Source organism: Lepus europaeus, chromosome 17 (assembly GCF_033115175.1).
Source record: "Lepus europaeus isolate LE1 chromosome 17, mLepTim1.pri, whole genome shotgun sequence".
Lineage (NCBI taxonomy): Eukaryota > Metazoa > Chordata > Mammalia > Lagomorpha > Leporidae > Lepus > Lepus europaeus.
The window spans coordinates 26,015,020-26,032,926 of record NC_084843.1 but is presented as its reverse complement, the minus strand read 5'-3'; the positions used below and the strand labels follow the sequence as shown (position 1 = coordinate 26,032,926).

The 17,907-nt window shown below is 56.8% G+C and overlaps 2 protein-coding genes across 2 annotated transcripts; both read right to left on the bottom strand.

Annotated features, from left to right (window-relative positions):
- Nucleotides 1–175: 175 nt before the first annotated feature.
- CALHM1 (calcium homeostasis modulator 1) lies at nt 176–2,843 on the bottom strand. Its single transcript, XM_062213857.1, has 2 exons — nt 2,292–2,843; nt 176–658 (listed from the first exon to the last, which is right to left on the bottom strand). Exons 1-2 carry the CDS (start codon nt 2,841–2,843, stop codon nt 176–178), a joined length of 1,035 nt encoding a protein of 344 aa, XP_062069841.1.
- A 6,679-nt stretch (nt 2,844–9,522) lies between these two features.
- On the bottom strand, nt 9,523–13,373 carry CALHM3 (calcium homeostasis modulator 3). Its single transcript, XM_062213949.1, has 3 exons — nt 13,087–13,373; nt 11,706–11,961; nt 9,523–10,002 (listed from the first exon to the last, which is right to left on the bottom strand). Exons 1-3 carry the CDS (start codon nt 13,371–13,373, stop codon nt 9,523–9,525), a joined length of 1,023 nt encoding a protein of 340 aa, XP_062069933.1.
- Between the last annotated feature and the right edge of the window lie 4,534 nt (nt 13,374–17,907).

Sequence of the window (17,907 nt, the reverse complement as noted above, 5' to 3'; positions counted from 1 at the left end):
TGAGGCTTCTGATACTGCTCCGGGCCCCACTGCCCCAGGGCCACAGGCCGTGTCACGGCTGGAAGCGTGGGATCCCTCCGACGGGTGGGCGGGTGCCTGGGCACACGGGTCTGCTGTGGGGCTGTCGGCCCAGCACTGCGGCTGGTGCGGGGTCTATGGGGCTGTGGGCCACAGCTCACACTTTGCTAAAGTAGGTGGCCACCTCCCTGCGTGGGGGCCGGGGCCCGCCCCCAGCCCAGCCGTTGCCCACCAGGGGCTCCTCGTGGCCCAGACGCAGGGGAGGTTTGCATTTGTGCCAGCTGGCAAGCAGCCTGTTCATGGTGCCCTGGTCGGTGATGCCCCGCAGCTTCTCCCTCTCGTCCTCAGGGCTGTCGGGGGGCGTGGGGGCCGCCGAGGCGCTGGGGGCTGTGGCCAACGCCCCGTGGGTGTGGCCCAGCTCCAGGTCATGGTTCATGGCCTCGAAGAACTGCTGGATGCAGACCTTGGCGAAGGCCTTGGCGTGCTCTGTGCACGTCTCATCGAAGAGCTTGCGCTCGATGTCGATGTAGTGGGACCAGTACTTGCTCTTGAGGAAGGCGGCCTGGGTGAAGCAGGGCCGCACAGAGCGCACCAGGAATGCCAGCAGCGTGGTCAGCAGCACGAAGGACCAGCCCAGGGCCTGCGGGGACAGGGAGCCACAGTGGGTGCCCGCCTCCTTCCTCCAGCCCTGGCCAGACTCCCAGAGCAGCCTCTGTGCCAGGGCCTTTAGAGTGGAGAGCGAGGACTGGACAGGTGAGTTCACCTGTAGACCTCCATTTCCCCATCTGTAAAATGGGCATAGGTTTATACCCACTTCATGGGAATGAGGACATGAGTGATACATCAGCCATACTGGCTGACCACTCTGGACATAAGGAGTTAACCCGGCAGACCCTGGAGTGAGGCTGCTTGGGTTTGAGCCCAGTTCTCACATCTTTCTCAGGAGCAAAGCACCTGGCTTCTCTGTGCCTCAAGCTCTGCACAGGGCTGCAGATAACCCGTCTCAAACAGGCACTGTGAGAACTAACTGAGATGATACACTTGGCACAGTGCCTGGCTCATATTGTTCAGCAACCGTTAGCCATGCTCACTCCACCAGGAAGCCCTCACTGACTGTGCCTCTTCCTCCAGGAAGCCTTCCTTGCCTGCTGTAGACACAGTGACCCTTCTTCTCTGAGCTCTGGTATTGCCTGCCTGTCATTTACAGATGCCAGATGAGCACCTCCTCCAGGCGGGCTCTCTGCCTGGCCTACGAGGGCCTGAGTCGACTCGGATGAGTGCCCACGTCTGCGCTGAAGATCCTAGCTCTGTTGTCAATGAGTGTCCATGGGGCCCCGGGGCAGGCTGGTCCCCGTCTTCCTGTGTTTCAGGCCCTGGCCACACAGAACAGAGTCTGGGCAGCTCAGGAGGAGGGACACGCACACAACCAGTGTGGGGCGGGTGAGTCTGAGCAGACATGTGGTGGGGGGCTGCTGAGTGCGTGGTCATTTGGGGGCCACCCCCAGGCTGCTTGACGAGCAAACGTGGACCGGGGGTTTGGGGGGAGACTGGATCCTCTGAGGTTTCAAGTGGAGCTAGAAATGTGATTTTTACATGAGACACTCTGCCGTGTAGACGATGCTGATGGATTCTAAAGCTAAATTTAGGGTTCAGTCTCTGGTGGGCAAGCAAAGCCTGTCTCTGGGCCAGGCAGCCTGTGACCTCCGCAGACCCCTTCAGCTTACAACGTGGTGGTCTCAGGGTCCGGCAAGGCCTGGGGGACCCGGAGGAGAGAGGGCTCGGGGCTGGGAGGGAAGCAGAGTTTGCGTTGGACACTCAGGGTGTGAGTCTCGGGGGGCAGCTGGGTGGGGACGGAGGCCTTGCAGGAGAGAGGTCCTGGCCCGGAGGGGCCATCAAGTCTATGGAGCCGTGCTGGTCTCTCAGCTCCCACTCCCCAACCACGGACATGCCAGCTGGGGCCATTTGCCAGGGAAATGTAGCCAAATGGCCCAGTCACTCACCGGCCTCCCCACGGCTGGGCCTAGAAGAGGAAACGGATGCGAACGCTCCCAGCCCCCAAGCTCAGGAGCTCAGCTTGGAGGAGATGGGGTCGCCCCAGGGACCCCAGGACAGCAGGCAGGGAAGTGCAGCACCTGCTCCAGGGGGGCACCTTTCAGCATGCCCCTCCCTGGGACGCCATTGGACAGGAAGCCCTGTTTTCAAGAGGTGGGGGGCATGGATCCACCCAACCCTCGCCCCCCCGGGAACCCTGGCCTGTGAGGGCACCGGCTCACCTGGGAGATGCAGCGCAGGTAGCGCACGGCCACCTCGCGGGCCAGCAGCCAGTCGCCGTCGTAGATCTCAGGGCAGGGCACCCGGGCCAGCAGGCGGGCGAGCTCAGGGCCGGGCAGGCCAGGCGCCAGGCTGCCGTTGCCCAGCACGGTCACGGGCACGGCCGTGCAGAAGGCGCAGAGGAAGCACTTGCCGTCCAGCAGCGTGACGGCCACCCAGACGACGGGCGCGATGAGCGCGCGCTGAGCCATGGAGCAGAACATGTAGCGCAGCACGGCGGGGTCCTTGGCCCGGCGGCCCGGTGGCCGCTTCCACTCCTCCGCCAGCATGGACACGTTGTTGTTCATGACCAGGCCGAGCAGGAAGAGCACGAGCGGGGGTGCCAGCAGGATGCCTGCACTGTAGGCCACGTTGTAGCCGGGCAGGCAGGGGCAGTTGAAGTCAAAGGCCGAGTACATCTGGGCGCTGGCCAGGGCCATGATGCCGCAGACGCCGTTCATGAAGGACTCCTGGTTGGACTGCAGGAACTGGAAGATCATCCGGAACTTGTCCATCGTGGCCCACGCGGGGCCCCGAGGCTGCTGCCCTCCTCACCGCTGCCCCAGGGACGGCCCCCGCCGCCCGCCTGGCCCATGGAGAGCCTACCTCGCGACTCGGGCCCTCCAGGCTGGGACTGGCAGAGCTCAGAGCAGTGGCTGAGGTCACTGTCGCTTCAAGGAAACTTTGAGGCAGGTGCTGGCTGATCCTGTGGGTGCGGCCAGGCGCCTGCCCCGCCCCCCTCTCCCCTCCTTTGTAAGCTTCTCTGTATCCAGACACCTCTGGCCACAAGGGCCACTCCTGATGGGGACCAGCTCTGGGTGGGTGCAGGGTGGGTCGGGGGAGGAGAGGACAGCCTTGGATCCAGGCTGGGAAGACACTGACTGCAGAATGCAGGCCCTGGGGCTCCTCGGAGGCATGTCTCCCTCCTTCGGCCGGGCCCACCAGGCCTTTCCTTCTCCTTCCTGCTCTGCTGGGCCCTCCATCAGCTCAGACTGGGGGTGGGGGCGGTGATGTAGTGATGGCTGTGGGCGGTGGCTGCAGCGGGGTGCCACTGCTGGTGACGTGGTAGCAGTGGGAGATTGTTCGTGTGGGTGTGGCATGGAATCAACTTGGAGTGGGAGTGGGAGCACTCGGATTTCACAGCTGCTGGGCAGGTGCCTTTGTGTCCAGCCTGCCTGTGTCTGCGGGTGTGTCTGTGTGTGGTGGGCTGCCGATGGCAAACCCCACCTCCTCCCTCTGCTCTCCCAGATCAAGAAATAAAGGGGTGGGGTTTTCCATTTGCACTGTGTCTGTGGGAACCAGGCCAGCCCCCCATACGCCCCGCCCATGCATATATCAAAGGGGAGGAGTTTCCAGGGCTCCTTTTGATACCCAGCTCCCCTGGAGGGGCAGGTCAGCTCTAGCACCAACCGGATGGCTCCTGTCTGCAGCCAGGGGGTGGGGCTGGAGCTGAGGTAGAGCCCAGGCGGGGGACCGGGGAATTTGTGTCCCCCTGACATGCCTGGGTGTGAGCTTGCTGTGACTACGAGGGCCCATATGCGTGTTGTGCAACCGCAGCCAGGTCTCCATGGTCCCCGTAGGGCCCGGGGCTGCGCGGCGTGGCACCCTGGGACGGGCACCTTACACAGAGCGCCTGACAGAAGCTCATACGGTGTGATGGGATGGGTACCTCTGTCCCCATTTTATGAAGCTGGGGACTGAGGCTTGAAGAGGTTGTCAGCTGAAGGTCACCAGCTTGCAGGTGGAGGAGTGGCCTCTGAGCCCAGGCCGGCCCTCCACAGGGCAGGGTGCTGCTGTGGTGAATCAGCTTCTTCGATCTCTTAGGCAGGGTGTCATGAATAGGAGACAGCTGGGGAGCAGCCTCACGGGAGGTGGAGCCTGGGGCAGTCCCCAGGGGGACACACAGGGCTGCAGCAGGATGAAGGATCCGTATGTGTCCACTGCAGTGCCCATGTGTCTGGCTAACAAAGGCCTGGCACACAGCTTGGAGGCGGGGGCGGCCTGGGGTGACTCAGGACATGGAGGGGTGGTCACAGGGCCCCAGGCACACGGCTGCCTGGTCACAGCTACTGTGCTCTTGGAGTGGCGCCCACGCTGGCTGCAGGTGCCTGCTCTGACCACACACGTGAGCTCTGCTTACCTGTAGCAGCTCTGCAGGACACTTGACACAACACAATTTGACTGGCTTCTAAATCCATCACGCTAGAGGCCAGGAATTTTGGTTGCAGTACTAGCTGAAGTCAAGGGCAGGTGACATCAGTGAGCATCATCTGAACTGTTACGGTGAAGAGCTCAGCGCGGTGCCAGGCACAGAGCGCGCTCTTACCACATCGCTGCAGCATTGCTGTAGTGAGAAGCATCCTTTCTGCACCTGAGCTTAGCAGCGCATTTTGAAAATCTGTTCATTTTGTCATGGCTGTTGTAACACATGACCACAAACTTTGTTACCCAAAGCAACACGGTCAGAAATCTCGATCTAGGGTTTGTGTTCCTTCTGGAAGCTCTAGGGGAACATCTGGTCCCTGCCTCCCCTAGGTTCCTGGGACTGCCCACATCCCCGGGCCTGTCATCTCCCACCTCTATGTCCACGCCCCGGCTCCCCGGACTCCAGTGTCCTGCCTCTGCCTTGCAGGGAGATGTGGGGGCCCACCCCAACAATTCACAGCAGTCTCCCCAGCTCAGAATCCCTGCCTTCGTCACATCTGCAGAGCCCCTTCTGTGGCTGTGGAAGGCGGCATAGTCACAAGTCCTGGGGGCTGGGGGTGAGCGCGGGGAGCCCGCTGTTCTGTCTACACAGGAGGAGTCTTCGCAGGTACATTCAGCAGTGCTTGGTGTCTTCTTCACCTCCCCCTGTACCTGCTAGATCCCGAGAATGTCGTCATAACTGGTCAAACCGGAGCAAACTCAGTCAGCCACCACTGTGCAATGGGCACAGCCCGCGGCCTCCTGGCCTCAGGGCTTGGTCCTGGGACCCATCTCATCCACAGGGGTCACATAAAAATAAGCTTCAACTCTGACTTCCCCTCCAGCTCGCAGGAGTTAGGGGTGTTATGAAAAGCAGCATGCAAAGGGGGCCGGCCCCAGGAGAGCGAGCACTGTGCCCTTAGGGAAGCGCTCAATTTGCATAGGAGAGCACTAACCAGCAGCTGCTGGAGACCCAGGGAACAAGGCAGGGGCGCAGGCCAGAGCTCAGAGTGAGATATGGCATCGAGGCAACCCAAGGGGGCCAGGCTGTGTTAGCAGAGGTACGAGGCCTTTCCCTAAAAAAGATGTAGTGTGCCTGGGCCTGTTTTCTGTTGCTAAGAACACAATACCACAGGGAGTATAAGTCATCAAGAAAACAGGTTGGTGTGGGCTCATGGTTCTGGGCCAGGGTCAAGGGCCACCATCTGGTCCGGCCTTCCAGCTGGCGGTCCTGACGCCTCACAGGACACCACTGGGCTCCGGAGACAGGGAACATGTGAGAGGCCAAGCCAATCTGGCTGTTATAGCAGACTCACTGTCAAGATAACCCAGTCATGCGGCTGGCGCTGTGGTGTACCTGGTAAAGCTGCCGCCTGCAGTGCCAGCATCTCATATGGGCACCAGTTCGAGACCTGGCTGCTCTACTTCTGACCCAGCTCTCTGCTATGGCTTGGGAAAGCAGTAGAAGATGGCCCAAGTCCTTGGGTCCCCGCACCCACGTGGGAGACCTGGAAGAAGCTCCTGGCTTCAGATCAGCGCAGCTCTGGCTGTTGCAGCCATCTGGGGAGTGAACCAGCGGATGGAAGACTCTCTCTCTCTCTCTCTCTCTCTCTCTCTCTCTCTCTCTCTCCCTCTCCTCTTTGTGTAACTCTTTCAAGTAAATATCTTTAAAAAAAAAAGAAAGATAACCCATTCACCAGTTAATTAGTTGCATGATTGCATTAAGCCATCCATGACAGCATGAAAACATGTCCTTGGGAGGGGACAGCCACCTTCAAACCACAGCTTCCTGCAGCTCTCTCCTGCACCAGCTGAGCCGTATTTGGGACAATATTTTGTGACAAAACCACAGTGCTCGCCAAATAGTGCACGTCTCTTCCAATTCCCAGCCTGTGTTCCAGGGATATTGGGGCCAAGGGACTGAACTCTGGCACAGAACTTGAACCCCACCCCTGGTCATCATCCCTGCTCTTTCTCTTCCCTGTGAGGCCGACCCCGGAAGCCAAATGTCACCCAGGCCTCTGCACCCCACCCTTCCTCTTCTGCACTTCCTACCTTTCTCTTTCTCTCTCTCTCTTTAAAGATTTATTTATTGAAAGGCAGGGTGGGAGCTGGTGCTGTGGCATAGTAGGCTAAGCCTCTATGTCCAAGACTCTATGCCTAAGCCTCTGGGTGCCAGCATCCCACATGGGCACTAGTTCGAGTCCCAGCTGTTTCTCTTCCAATCCAGCTCTCTGCTCACGGCCTGGGAAATCAGTAGAAGGTGGCCCAAGTGCTTGGGCCCCTGCACCCACGTGGGAGACCCAGAAGAAGCTCCTGGCTCTTGGCTTTGGATCAGCCCAGCTCTGGCCATTGTGACCATAAGAGGAGTGAACCAGTGGATGGAAGACCTTTCTCTCTATTTCTCTCTCTTTCTCTTTGTCACTCTACCTCTCAAATAAGTAAATAAAATTTTTAAAATAAATAAAAAGGCAGAGAGAGAGAGAGAGAGAGAGAGCGAGCTCTTCCATCTGCCGGTTCATTCCCCAGAAGGCTGTAGTGGCTGGGATTGGTCCAAGCTGAAGCCAGGAGCCAGGAGCTCCAAGCCCTGGCCTCTCCTCCCCATTTGACTACAGGATGAAGCCAAGGTCCTGAGCTAACCCCCCAAGGCTCCTGCCATCTCCCCCTCCTCATGCAGACCTGGCAGAGATGGGGCTGCAGCCATAGCCCTCGCTTGCAGCATCTGTCTCACCCTGTGTCTCCCAGAAGCAGCTCCAGCCACAGGACGGGATTGGGGGGCTACACCCTGGAACTGGCTGAGGCCCCCAAGAGGGCTGCTCTACTGGGAGGGGAGGGTGTTTAGCAGCTAGGTAGGGACGTCCTACCTGTATCCCTTACTCCCAGGTGGGGCTGCACCTGCTGCTCCAGGCCTGTCACCCTTGCAGGGATTGGGGCAGATGGTGGTGTGGGTGGGCCACATCATCTGGGGCCTGAGGCTGGTGGGAGCTGCACGAAGGCTGTTCCGAGCAGAGGACCCACGCAGGGATCAGAGCCCTGCATGGTGCGGCCCTCAGTCCTCCGGCCAGTCTTCAGCTCCTGCCAGCCTGCTCAGTGCACCCTCCCTTGGGCTGGATGTTCCACCCCATCTCCCCTTCCAGACTGGAAGCGCTGCAAGACAGGATTAGGTCTGGCTGGCTCTGGGCGCTCAAGGCATTCAGTTAAGTACCTGTTTAGTGAGAAAACAAAGCATGTTGTGCCCCTTGCTCAAGTCTGTGCCTTTGTTCTTGCTACTTCCTCCCCTTAGATGCTCTGCACCCACCCCTCATTTCTTTCTGCTTGTTGAAACCTTTCCCATCCTTCAAGATCCATCCAGCTAGCACCTCCACCATGAAGCCTTCCCTGATCTCCCAGCTTGGGGACTTATTCCCCCTGCTAAATCCCCCTGGCATAGAACTACACACAGATTACAATGATTTCTGTTCCCGTCTCTGTCCTAATGGACAGGCCTCCGGGAGGACACGGGTAGGTCATCTACGGCTCATCCCTGTTCCTGACTCAGAACTTTGTAGACAGCAGCTGCTCTAGAAGTGCTCACTACGAGGAGGCAGTGGGTAGCTTTTTACTGGTGCAGATCCGGCTTCCTTTGAGCCCACAGCAGGGTCCCTGAGCCTCCCGTCCACAGGTTGGGTGCTGGCTCTCCCTTCTCCCTCTCCACCCAATCACTGCTAAGGATTTGCCTAAATGGTGCCCTTGCCTGGTGCCATTTCAGACATTTGCATGGCCTGACCACAGCCAGCCTGTAGGCCCCAGGTGGGCCGCAGGAACTTTCTGGTCTCACAAGGTCCCTTGGCAAGAGCCCAGGAGAGCAGAGATGGCCTGATAGAGGGGGCTGGGCTCTAAGGGGGCACCCAGGGGCCCCTGCACTGTCCCAGGGCCCTGAGGAAGTAGAAAAGCAGGGGTGAACGCAGGGCTGCCTGTTTGTGGGCACCATCTATGCTGGGGGGTGGGGGGAGATATGCCGGATGTGGGTGGCGAATGAGTCATCGGGGAAGGCAGACACTAAATCTTCCCCAAACTGTTGCTGCTGGGGCAGCCAGAGGCAGAGTGGCCGATCTAACACTGGTGCTTCACGGAGTTTTGTTCCGCATCCGTACCTGGTCCTGGGGAAAGGCTCACCAGGGTCTGCTGAGGGCGGCTGGCTCACACCCCTGGGAATGCCTTAGGTGCTGCGTGGGGCTCAGGGGTCGGGCTGTGGGTGGCAGGGATGGGGTAAACAGGGAAGGAAGAGAGGCAGCTCCTGCTGGCTGGAGAGCAGACAGCTGGGCTGAGAAAGGAGGCTGGACCAGGCTAGAACCAGAACTGGTGGGCTTGGGGATGGTGCAGCAGGAGGGGTCAGCACCCTTGACCTTCAAACACAGAAAAATCCCCTCCACAGCAAACTGCAAGACTATTTGCCTGCTGTGGCCATCAGGAGGCACCAACTAAGTGTTTTCAAGAGGAACTGGTGAGTTTGCTAGAATTTACCAGGAGGACCCTGGACACCCAACGAAAGTATTGAAAACACGCACACAGGCAGAACCAGCCAGAAGGCAGGCCTCCTGGGACCCAATTCCAGCTCTTACAGGGGTGACCTTGGGCAACTGAACCTTTTATGTGCTTCAATCTTCTCATCTAAAAAATGGGGCGAATAACCACAACGCCTTCATTAGGTTACCATGAGGATCGAGTTTAATGCACCTGGAGAAGTTAGTACAATGGGTGGCACATTAAGCCCCATATAAGCCTCCCTGGTTGTCATATTATCACTTAGCATTGACCGTGGCAGGTCTATTTAGATTCTTGCTGCTCAGAGTTTGGTCCCCTGACCTGAATTATCCATCTCACCTGGTTTCACAAGCACCCCAGGTGCAGTGCACCCCGTAGTAGAGTCTGCAAAGGGTAGAGAATGGGCGGTTTGGGGAACGCCCTGACCCTTGTCCGCGTAGGCGTTTCCCGCGGGAACGCGGCGGGCTGTTTGGGCCTGGAGGCAGCCTACACATCGCTGTGCTGGGAGGGCCTGGTGCTGGCGGCCAGCGCGGGGGCGCGGGGGCTGACCCCGGCCCCCCACAGTCCCGGGGGCGCCGCGAGGTCGAGCGGCGGCTTGCGGGAGTACCAGGAGCTCAGGAGGCGGTCCACCTGCTCCCTGCTGCAGACGGCGCGCACGTGGGCCTTCCCGCTGCCGCCGTCCAGAGCCTCTGGGGGCTCCGGGCTGCCGGCCGCGGCAGCTGGGGCCCGGCGCAGCCCGCGCGCCCGCAGCTCGCTCTGCATGCTGGCGAAGAAGTGCAGCACGCAGCGGTGCGCGAAGTCCCGCGCGTGCTCGCAGCACGTCTCGTCGAAGAGCTTCTGCTCTAGGTCCACGTAGTTGCTCCAGTATCGGCGCTGCAGGAAGAGCGTCTGGTCGAAGCAGGGCCTCAGGCAGCGGACCAGGACGGCCGCGATGATGAGCAGCAGGGTGAGACTCCAGCCGATGGCCTGCAGCCAGCGGGAGGCGCGCTGGCGAAGAGCCGGGCGGGGCTCGGGGACTCCAGCACCCCTCCGCCCCTTATCCCTCCCATCCTTCCTCACGTCTCTCCACTTCCCATTCCCACCCTCCCAGTGCATTCTCACATGCTTGCCTCTGCTCTGTCTGCCCACCCTCTCCCAGGACTGTCTACTCATCGTTTTCCCACGCAGCCATCCTCCCAACCCTCCCTCTTGTCAACCATCCATCCCCTTAGCACCTGTGCGCCTCCCATCCTGCCTTCTGTTTACCCAGCATCCGTTCATCTTGCCACCAACCACCCCCAGCCCCCTCTCCTCTTGGGTGTCCATCTGTCTCCTTGTCTCCTCTCCCCACATGCATCCCTGCTCTTTTTGTTGGGAGGCAGCAGGCTAGGAATAGGAGAGGGGAGCGCTGACCCAGGCCAAGAATGAGGACGAATCGGAAGCCGTTCTCTAAGGCCAGAGCCCACTCCTGGCCCACTCTTCTCCCTCCCCCACCCCTTGCCCTCCCCCACCCCCTTCCCCTTCCCTTCCCCCTCCCCCTCCCTCCTGAGCTCCAGGCTCTTCAAGGGCCGTGTGGAGCAGAGGATCAGTCCTGTCAGCCGCAGAGACCCGAGTCCCCCTTGGTATGGATGCGAGTTCCACCCTTGACAAAGCTCTCACTTTCCTCCCCAGGGTGCTCCCATCCACACGTGTAAGGCACTTGTACCCCAGGAGCAGAAAGCCGAACACCTTGCGAAGCTCTTGTGACTGACAACTTACAGCTGAGGCAGATGCAAGCCCTGGTCTGCCTGCAGATCCTGTGCTCTTTCCACTGAACTAGGGAGAGCCTAGAGGTTGACACCTGGAGGGACCATCGGGGAGGAGACCAAGTGCCCTTGACTTCCCCATCCAGGGGAAATTGAGGCCCCGGGGCAGTGCCACAGGCAGCTCACAATCTTAACCAGAATCAAGTGCGCCCTGACCATGGCTCCTCTCTTTGCCATGAGTCTGACTTCCCAAAGGGTAGGGGTTGTGATTGTGTCTTTCTGCTCAGTAACCCTAGTGAGCCTCGCTGTACTTCTTGGTGACAAAGCCCAGCACTGGAGTCTGGGCTGGGGCTGGCTCTGGGGTTTATCTCCAGGGTAATGGAGCTGGCGCCTTGTGGGGAGCCAGACATCTGGGCACGACCTGCATTGTAGGGAGGTGGCTCAGAGGAGCAATGATGGGTGTGTTCAGATCCCTGCCTCTTACAAGCCTTGACCTTGGCCTTGTGAACTAAACTCTCAGAGCTTCAGTTTCCTTGGCTGAAAAATAGGATGAATGTGTCTGTTTCACAGGGGTGTTCTCGTGCATACAGAACGCTTAATGCAATGCCTGACACATAAATGCTTTATAAACAGTCATGAGTGTTTCTGATGGCTGGGAAGGATACGTGTGTATGGGGTGGGGGCCAGAGCAGGACGCTATCCCCAGTGCTCTCCTGCCCTCCAGCCTCTGGGGGGTGGGCGTCTGGTCTCTGTCCTACAGGGAGTTGGAGTCCAGGTCCTCTCTGTCCTGCACAGGGCCTGTGCTCCACCCCCCCCCCCCATGAACCTCCTGCTGTTTGGTTGTGTCTGCACAGAGAAATCGTTCGTCACAGTGCCCCCCCCCCCCCCCAGCTGGGGAAGGGTCTTGGGGCGGTGTGAGGGCTGGGGGAGGGAACACCCACTTACCTGTGACAGGCACCGCAGGTAGCGAGCCACCGCCTTTCGAGCAGGGCTGTCCCTGACCAGCTCGTCCTCCTTGCAGGGCACCTTGGCCAGGAAGAGCTGCACCTGGCTGGGGGTCATGTTGGCAAAGTCCAGAAACTTGTCGGGGTCCACAGAAGTGCTGAAGGCGCACACGAAGCACTTGCCGTCCAGGAGGGCCAGCAGGATCCAGACCAGGGGGGCAGCCAGCGCCCTCTGCAGCACTGAGGAGCACATGTACCTGCGAGGAGGGAGAGAGAGGACCCAAGGGCTGCAGTTCAGCCCCAGCAGGAATGATGAGGGAGCTGCAAGGATGGACTTTTCAGGAGGGCTGGCAAGTCCTGGGTGGGGCTTCCTCAACGAGTGACTGCAGCTCCCAGCCCAGGCAGGGCCAGGGTGGCCAGACTGGGGCCCCGAGGAGTCGGGATTCCTGGTGCTGGGGGCCTGCAGCGGGCCAGCGGTGTGTCCTGCATTGGCCGACAGTCCTGTCGGGGCCAAGGGCCTGAGGGTCTCAAGCCCTGGCGTGGCTCTGCCTGAGAGCTCTGCAGGATTCCCTGCAAGTCCAGGAGAGTTGACCGGAACCGACCTTCACCCCAGGAGGGACAGGCCTGGCGGCCAGACACCCCACGCCCAGCCTTCGGTGGGATGATTCTCAGGGCTGTTCTCGGTACTCTCAGTGGGGGTCCCAGAAGAATTGAGCCTGGTGGCATGCCCCTGATCAGAGCCTGCTTTTGGGGGGAGCCTAAACTCAGCGCTGGGCAGCAACTCAACCACTGTCCCTGCTGCCCATGTCCAGGGAGCCCATCCTCCCCCTCACTGGCCTTGGGTGCCTTTCCTGACCAACCGTGTGCCTCCAGGGATCTGGATGGGCCGTAGGTCATAGGGCAGGAGTCCAATGGAGTTGCACCCGTGGTGAGCCCCGAGACCGCGAGGCCGAGGCTGCGTGCCCATGGGAGGTGAATTGTAAGTGGGTAGTGGTGGCTCCCACATTTTTTACAGAGGACAACGTGGCTAGAAGGTGGAACTGGGGACCCACAATTGCATTAGTCAGGTTCACCAACACCTTCAGCAGACCGTACCACTCACTACACGTGAAGAAGCACCACGCATGCTGTGGACGGCCCTTCATGCATGCGGCAAGTCCTGACCGGGGCCAGAGGCATGGACGTGGCCTGAGCTATTCCTGGGAATCCTGTGTCTCTCCAGGCTCACAGCACCAGGCATGGGAAGGTGGCAAGTGACAGGAACAGAAATACCTGGTCTGGATTGGACACAGCAAATGGGCCTCGCAGCTGATGACGGTAATAGGGGTGGGAGGGGGAGCAATACCCAGGGCTCGCTGGGTGGCGTGGGGGCCACACCGCACCTGATGATGCCTGGGTCCTTCCTGCGGTGCCCTGCGGGCCGGAGCCACTCCTCCACCATCACCACGGACTGCCGGTTGGCCAGGAGGCCGCAGAGGAAGAGGGCGAGGGGCGGCGTGAGCAGCAGGCCCAGGCCATAGAGGCTGTTGTAGCGCGCCAGACAGGGGCAGTTGAAATCGAAAGAGGAGTACAACTTGACCGTGACCGCCGCTAGCAGCAGGCAGATGCCGTTCATCACCGACTCCGAGCTGGACTGTAAGTGCTGGAAGAGCATGCGGAACTTATCCATGGCTCTGCTGGGTGGGCGTCGGCGGGGCTGTGAGGCTGGGGCCTCCTTCCTGGCAGGGACAGGCCACGCTGGGGACGAGCCTGGGGTCTGCAGGAGGCGCTCTCCTCTTTCCCAGACCTTCCAAGCCCACCAGCCAGCTCCAGGGATCTCGCCAAGGGTTTAAGGCGGAGGCAGGCTGTCTCCAAAGAAGGCGTCCTTGCTCAGCCAGGTCCTGGGTGCTACTCCCCTCCTCTCACTGTCTCGTGACCTGCCAGCCCAAAGCACCTCTACGCAAATGAGCCCCGCCCCGTCACTCCATCCCTGCCCTCTTTCCAGGGCTTGGATACTCAGGCCAGTTGGTGGGACTTCCTGCAGGGACAGGCACATGATGAGGCATGGGTATTGATGGAGGCAGGTGGTTGTCTGGTCTTGGTCAGAAACACACCTGACTCAGCTCAGCCCCGGGCGAGTCAGGCTGGGAGGAGCCAGGAGGCGCACCTGTTCCTGCTGCAGGCTTCCTGGGATAAGAGAGCATTGAGAAGAGTCTGAAATTACGTCCTGGAGTTTGTCATGTAAGGGACGGGGGGAGGCGAGGCTGTCCAAGCAGAGGGTCCTGCCTCAGCAAAAGCAGTGGGGTGTCGGGGAGCCTGCAATCCTCCAGCTGCCATCTCCCCAGATGTGCCCAAAGCAGAGGCTTCTCCCCCCTTCTCAGGTGTGACCAGGGGCTCCCCGGTCTCCTTGCCTTGGCCTTCAAGGCTGTCCTAACTCTGCCAGTGCCTTCTCACCCACAGGCCTTTGCTGCTACCCTCCCCCTCCCCCGCTCTGCTCTCCCGATGCAGCCCTGGTGCCAAGACACCCTGGCGACCTGTGCTCCGTGAAGCCTCCCCCGCCCACCCCGCCCTTGGGAAGGCAGCCCAGGTGTGGCCTTGCCTCTCCCAATCACGTGCTTCCTGGCAAGAACTGGCACCTTTGTGTTTCCTGTAGCATCTGGCCAGGTGCTGCGCACCGGGCAGTGGGAGGGAGCAGCCGTCCTCATGACGCTGATGCCCGGGCCCCTCTTGTTCATGACCACCTCTGCCCCTTCCCGACCCGTGCATGATGCTGTCTGTTCCCTGGAAGCAAATGAGTGCGTGCAGGGCCTGCCTTCAATTTCCCTTTCTCTCTCTCTCTCTCCCTCTCTCTCTCCTTTTGTCTGCCTCTCTCTCTCATTCTTTCCTCTAATTCTACCATCCTCTGCATCTCTCAGTGTCCCTCTGTGTGTGTTTCCGAGCCTTTGTGTGTCCCTGTCCCGTGTCCTCACCTGCTGCCCAGGCCCCAGCACCCAGTCCCTGGATCAAGCACCCAGCTCTGACTATTGTAGATATTTGAGGAGCGAACCAGCACATGGAAGATCTCTGTCTGACTGACTGTCTGACTCTCTCTGTTCCCTGCTTTTCAATCAATTAAAAATGGCAAAAGAATAGGAGGAGAAAGGCCCACCTTACTTGTGAGGAAAGATACTGAACTGCACATCTGCTGCGTTAAACCAGGCCTTCTCACCCCCACCTCATCCAGGTATCTGCAGCTGTGCTCCTCAGGGGCTTTTATTTCTGGGGAAATTTTCAAAATTCACATTTTTCTTTTTGGTGATGACTTGAAGCTTTTATGTACTAGCTTACATTTGGAAGATCTTTGACTAAGTCTCTGGTTGTTTTTTTTTTTTTTTTTTTTTTTTGGTCCCCTGTAATGGGGATCTTGCTGACATATTCCTAGAGGTCTTCCAGATTTCCTATTCATTTTAAGCAATGTGGATGTGACAGGTGCAACAATGCTTTACCATTTCCTAGTTCCTGTAACCTAGAGGGTGCGGAGGATGTGATGCCCCCTACTGGAGGAACTTGTCATATCTGCCGTGCGTGGGGTGTGTGAGCACGGGCATGCCTGAGTACTTCAAAAAGCTTGTGGGAAAATGGAATTCAAAGAAAAGTTTGTTTTGGTGCAAAACATTTTTGAAATCCGTGCTTAGCTTTTTCATAATATGCATTTCCAAGACTTTTGATGACGTCTTATAAGCATGTATTGTAAATTTGTTTGCACAAAAATAAACTTTTGTAAAAAATTATTTATGTGGAAGATACACACACACACACACACGGTGGGGTGGGGAGAGGGAGAGAGAGGGGACCAGACTGAAGCCAGGAGCCCAGAATTCAATCCATGTCTTGTACATGGATGGCAGGGACCCAGCCACTTGAGTCATCACCTGGTGCCTCTCAGGTACACATCACCAGGAAGCTGGAATGTGGAGCAGAGCTGGAACTTGAACTCAGGCACTGTGATATGGCATTCAGACATCCTAAGTGGTTTTTCAACTGTTACATCAAATACCAGCTTCTAAACTTAGCTTTTAATTCAGTGTTTTTACAAACTTTATTTTTTTAATATTTGTATATTTAATTTTATTTGAAATATAGCACTATGACCTTATTGTAGCTGAAATCCATTACTGGATTTTTTTTAATGATTAGTCATCTCCACAAAGACAATAATACTGCTGTGGAGGACCAAGGAGGGGGGAGGAAGAACTGATACATTTATTTACAATTCCCTATGTTGTAAACATTCAATCTATATACTGTTACTAACTTGTAATCAGAGTTTTACATAGACAAGAATATGATGCCCTATATTTCTATTTGTATTCAACAACAGCATATTATAACAGAACATCAGATGTTCTTTTCCATTAGCATTATGTTTTCTTTAGATAATTATAGCTAAATTCTCAAAAGAACTAAATAAATTCAAATGCTATACAACTGAAACTAATTAAGCCAACATATTTGGCTTATGGTATCATTTTAAGAATAATTTAATGTGCTACAAGCAATCTGGCAACACTTTCTATGAGAACAAAACTACTTTTTTTTTTTTTTTTGACAGGCAGAGTTAGACAGTGAGAGACAGAGACAGAGAGAAAGATCTTCCTTCCGTTGGTTCACTCCCCAAATGGCTGCTACGGCTGGTGCGCTGCACCAATCCGAAGCCAGGAGCCAGGTGCCCATCCTGGTCTCCCATGCAGGTGCAGGGACCAAGCACTTGGGCCATCCTCCACTGCACTCCCAGGCCACAGCAGAGAGCTGGACTGGAAGAGGAGCAACTGGGACAGAATCTGGTGCCCCGAATGGGACTAGAACCCGGGGTGCCGGCACCGCAGGCGGAGGATTAGCCAAATGAGCCGTGGCGCCGGCCAAGAACAAAACTACCTTTAAACATTAATTTACAACACATACACTGTTTATCTGGAAAAGCTGAAATTTCAGCACAAAGTCACTGTCAGTGTGGATAACAGTAGGATTTTCTCTATTTTTGCATAACATGAAGCTTTGAAATTTAACTGAAGAATTATTGCCACAATGGCTTATCTACTGATTTCTGCAAAAGAGGATAAGAACTACAGTGTATTCTATCTTTTCATTTTTTTTTGAGGTCACTTGACAGTAAGTTTGCATATTCAGCTAGTCTACTGAGTTACAATATTGTTTACTATAATAATTGCCCTTTTATATGTTATATATATTTTAAATTTATTTATTTGAAAGTCAGAGTTACACAGAGAGAGGAGAGGCAGAGAGAGAGGTCTTCCATCCGCTGGTTCACTCCCCAACTGGCCACAACAGCTGGAGCTGTGCCTATCCGAAGCCAGGAGCCAGGAGCTTCTTCTGGGTCTCCTACATGGGTGCAGGGGCCCAAGGACTTGGGCCATCTTTCATTGCCTTCCCAGGCCACAGCAGGCAGCTGGATCAGAAGCAGAGCAACCGGACTCGAACCGGTGCTCATATGGGATGCCAGCACTTCAGGCCAGGGTGTTAACCCGCTGAGCCACAGCGCCAGCCCCAATAATTGCCCTTTTATAAGAGCAAATGCTAGTAGTAATTAATAACATACCACTAAAAAAAAAAAACCCACAAGATTTTGTTTTCCTTTTGAACAGGAATAACCTAAATTTTGGGAATTGGTGTGCAACAAGGCTGAAACAACAAAACTATAAAATAGTATACTTGACACAGTATGTTGAAGAAATATGCATGTTTCATAGTTTTTGTACTAATTACAAACTTTATTTTTAAAAAGGATTTGTTTTTTGAAAGGTAGAGTGACAGAGAGAGAGATGGATCTTCAAACCACTGGTTCACTCTCCAAATGGCCACAAAAGCCGGAACTGTGCCAGGCTGAAGCCTGGAGCCAGGGACTCCATCTAGGTCTCCCACATGGGTGTCAGGAACTGAAGTACTTGAGCCGCCGTCTGCTGCCTCCCAGGCACATTATCTGGAACCTAGATGGGAAACCTGGAGTTGCCAGGACTCAAACCACACATTTTGAGATAGGTAGGATGCAGGCATCCCAAGCACTGGCTTAACCAGCTGTGCCACAATACCTGCCCTGTGTTTTCACAGACTTAAATACTTTTTAAATATTCATTTAAGAGAGAGAGAGAGAGAGAGAGCGAGCATTCTTACTGGTTCATTTGCTAAATGCCCACAACATTCAGGACTTGGCCAGCCAGAGCTAGGAG

Coding starts and splice junctions, on each gene's coding strand:
- CALHM3 (XM_062213949.1), bottom strand. CDS start 13,373: ATGGATAAGTTCCGCATGCTCTTCCAGCACTTACAGTCCAGCTCGGAG. Junction 11,962..13,086: donor AAGGACCCAGGCATCATCAG/GTGCGGTGTGGC, acceptor CCCTCCTCGCAG/GTACATGTGCTCCTCAGTGC. Junction 10,003..11,705: donor ACCTGCGGTGCCTGTCACAG/GTAAGTGGGTGT, acceptor CGCTGGCTGCAG/GCCATCGGCTGGAGTCTCAC.
- CALHM1 (XM_062213857.1), bottom strand. CDS start 2,843: ATGGACAAGTTCCGGATGATCTTCCAGTTCCTGCAGTCCAACCAGGAG. Junction 659..2,291: donor ACCTGCGCTGCATCTCCCAG/GTGAGCCGGTGC, acceptor CTGTCCCCGCAG/GCCCTGGGCTGGTCCTTCGT.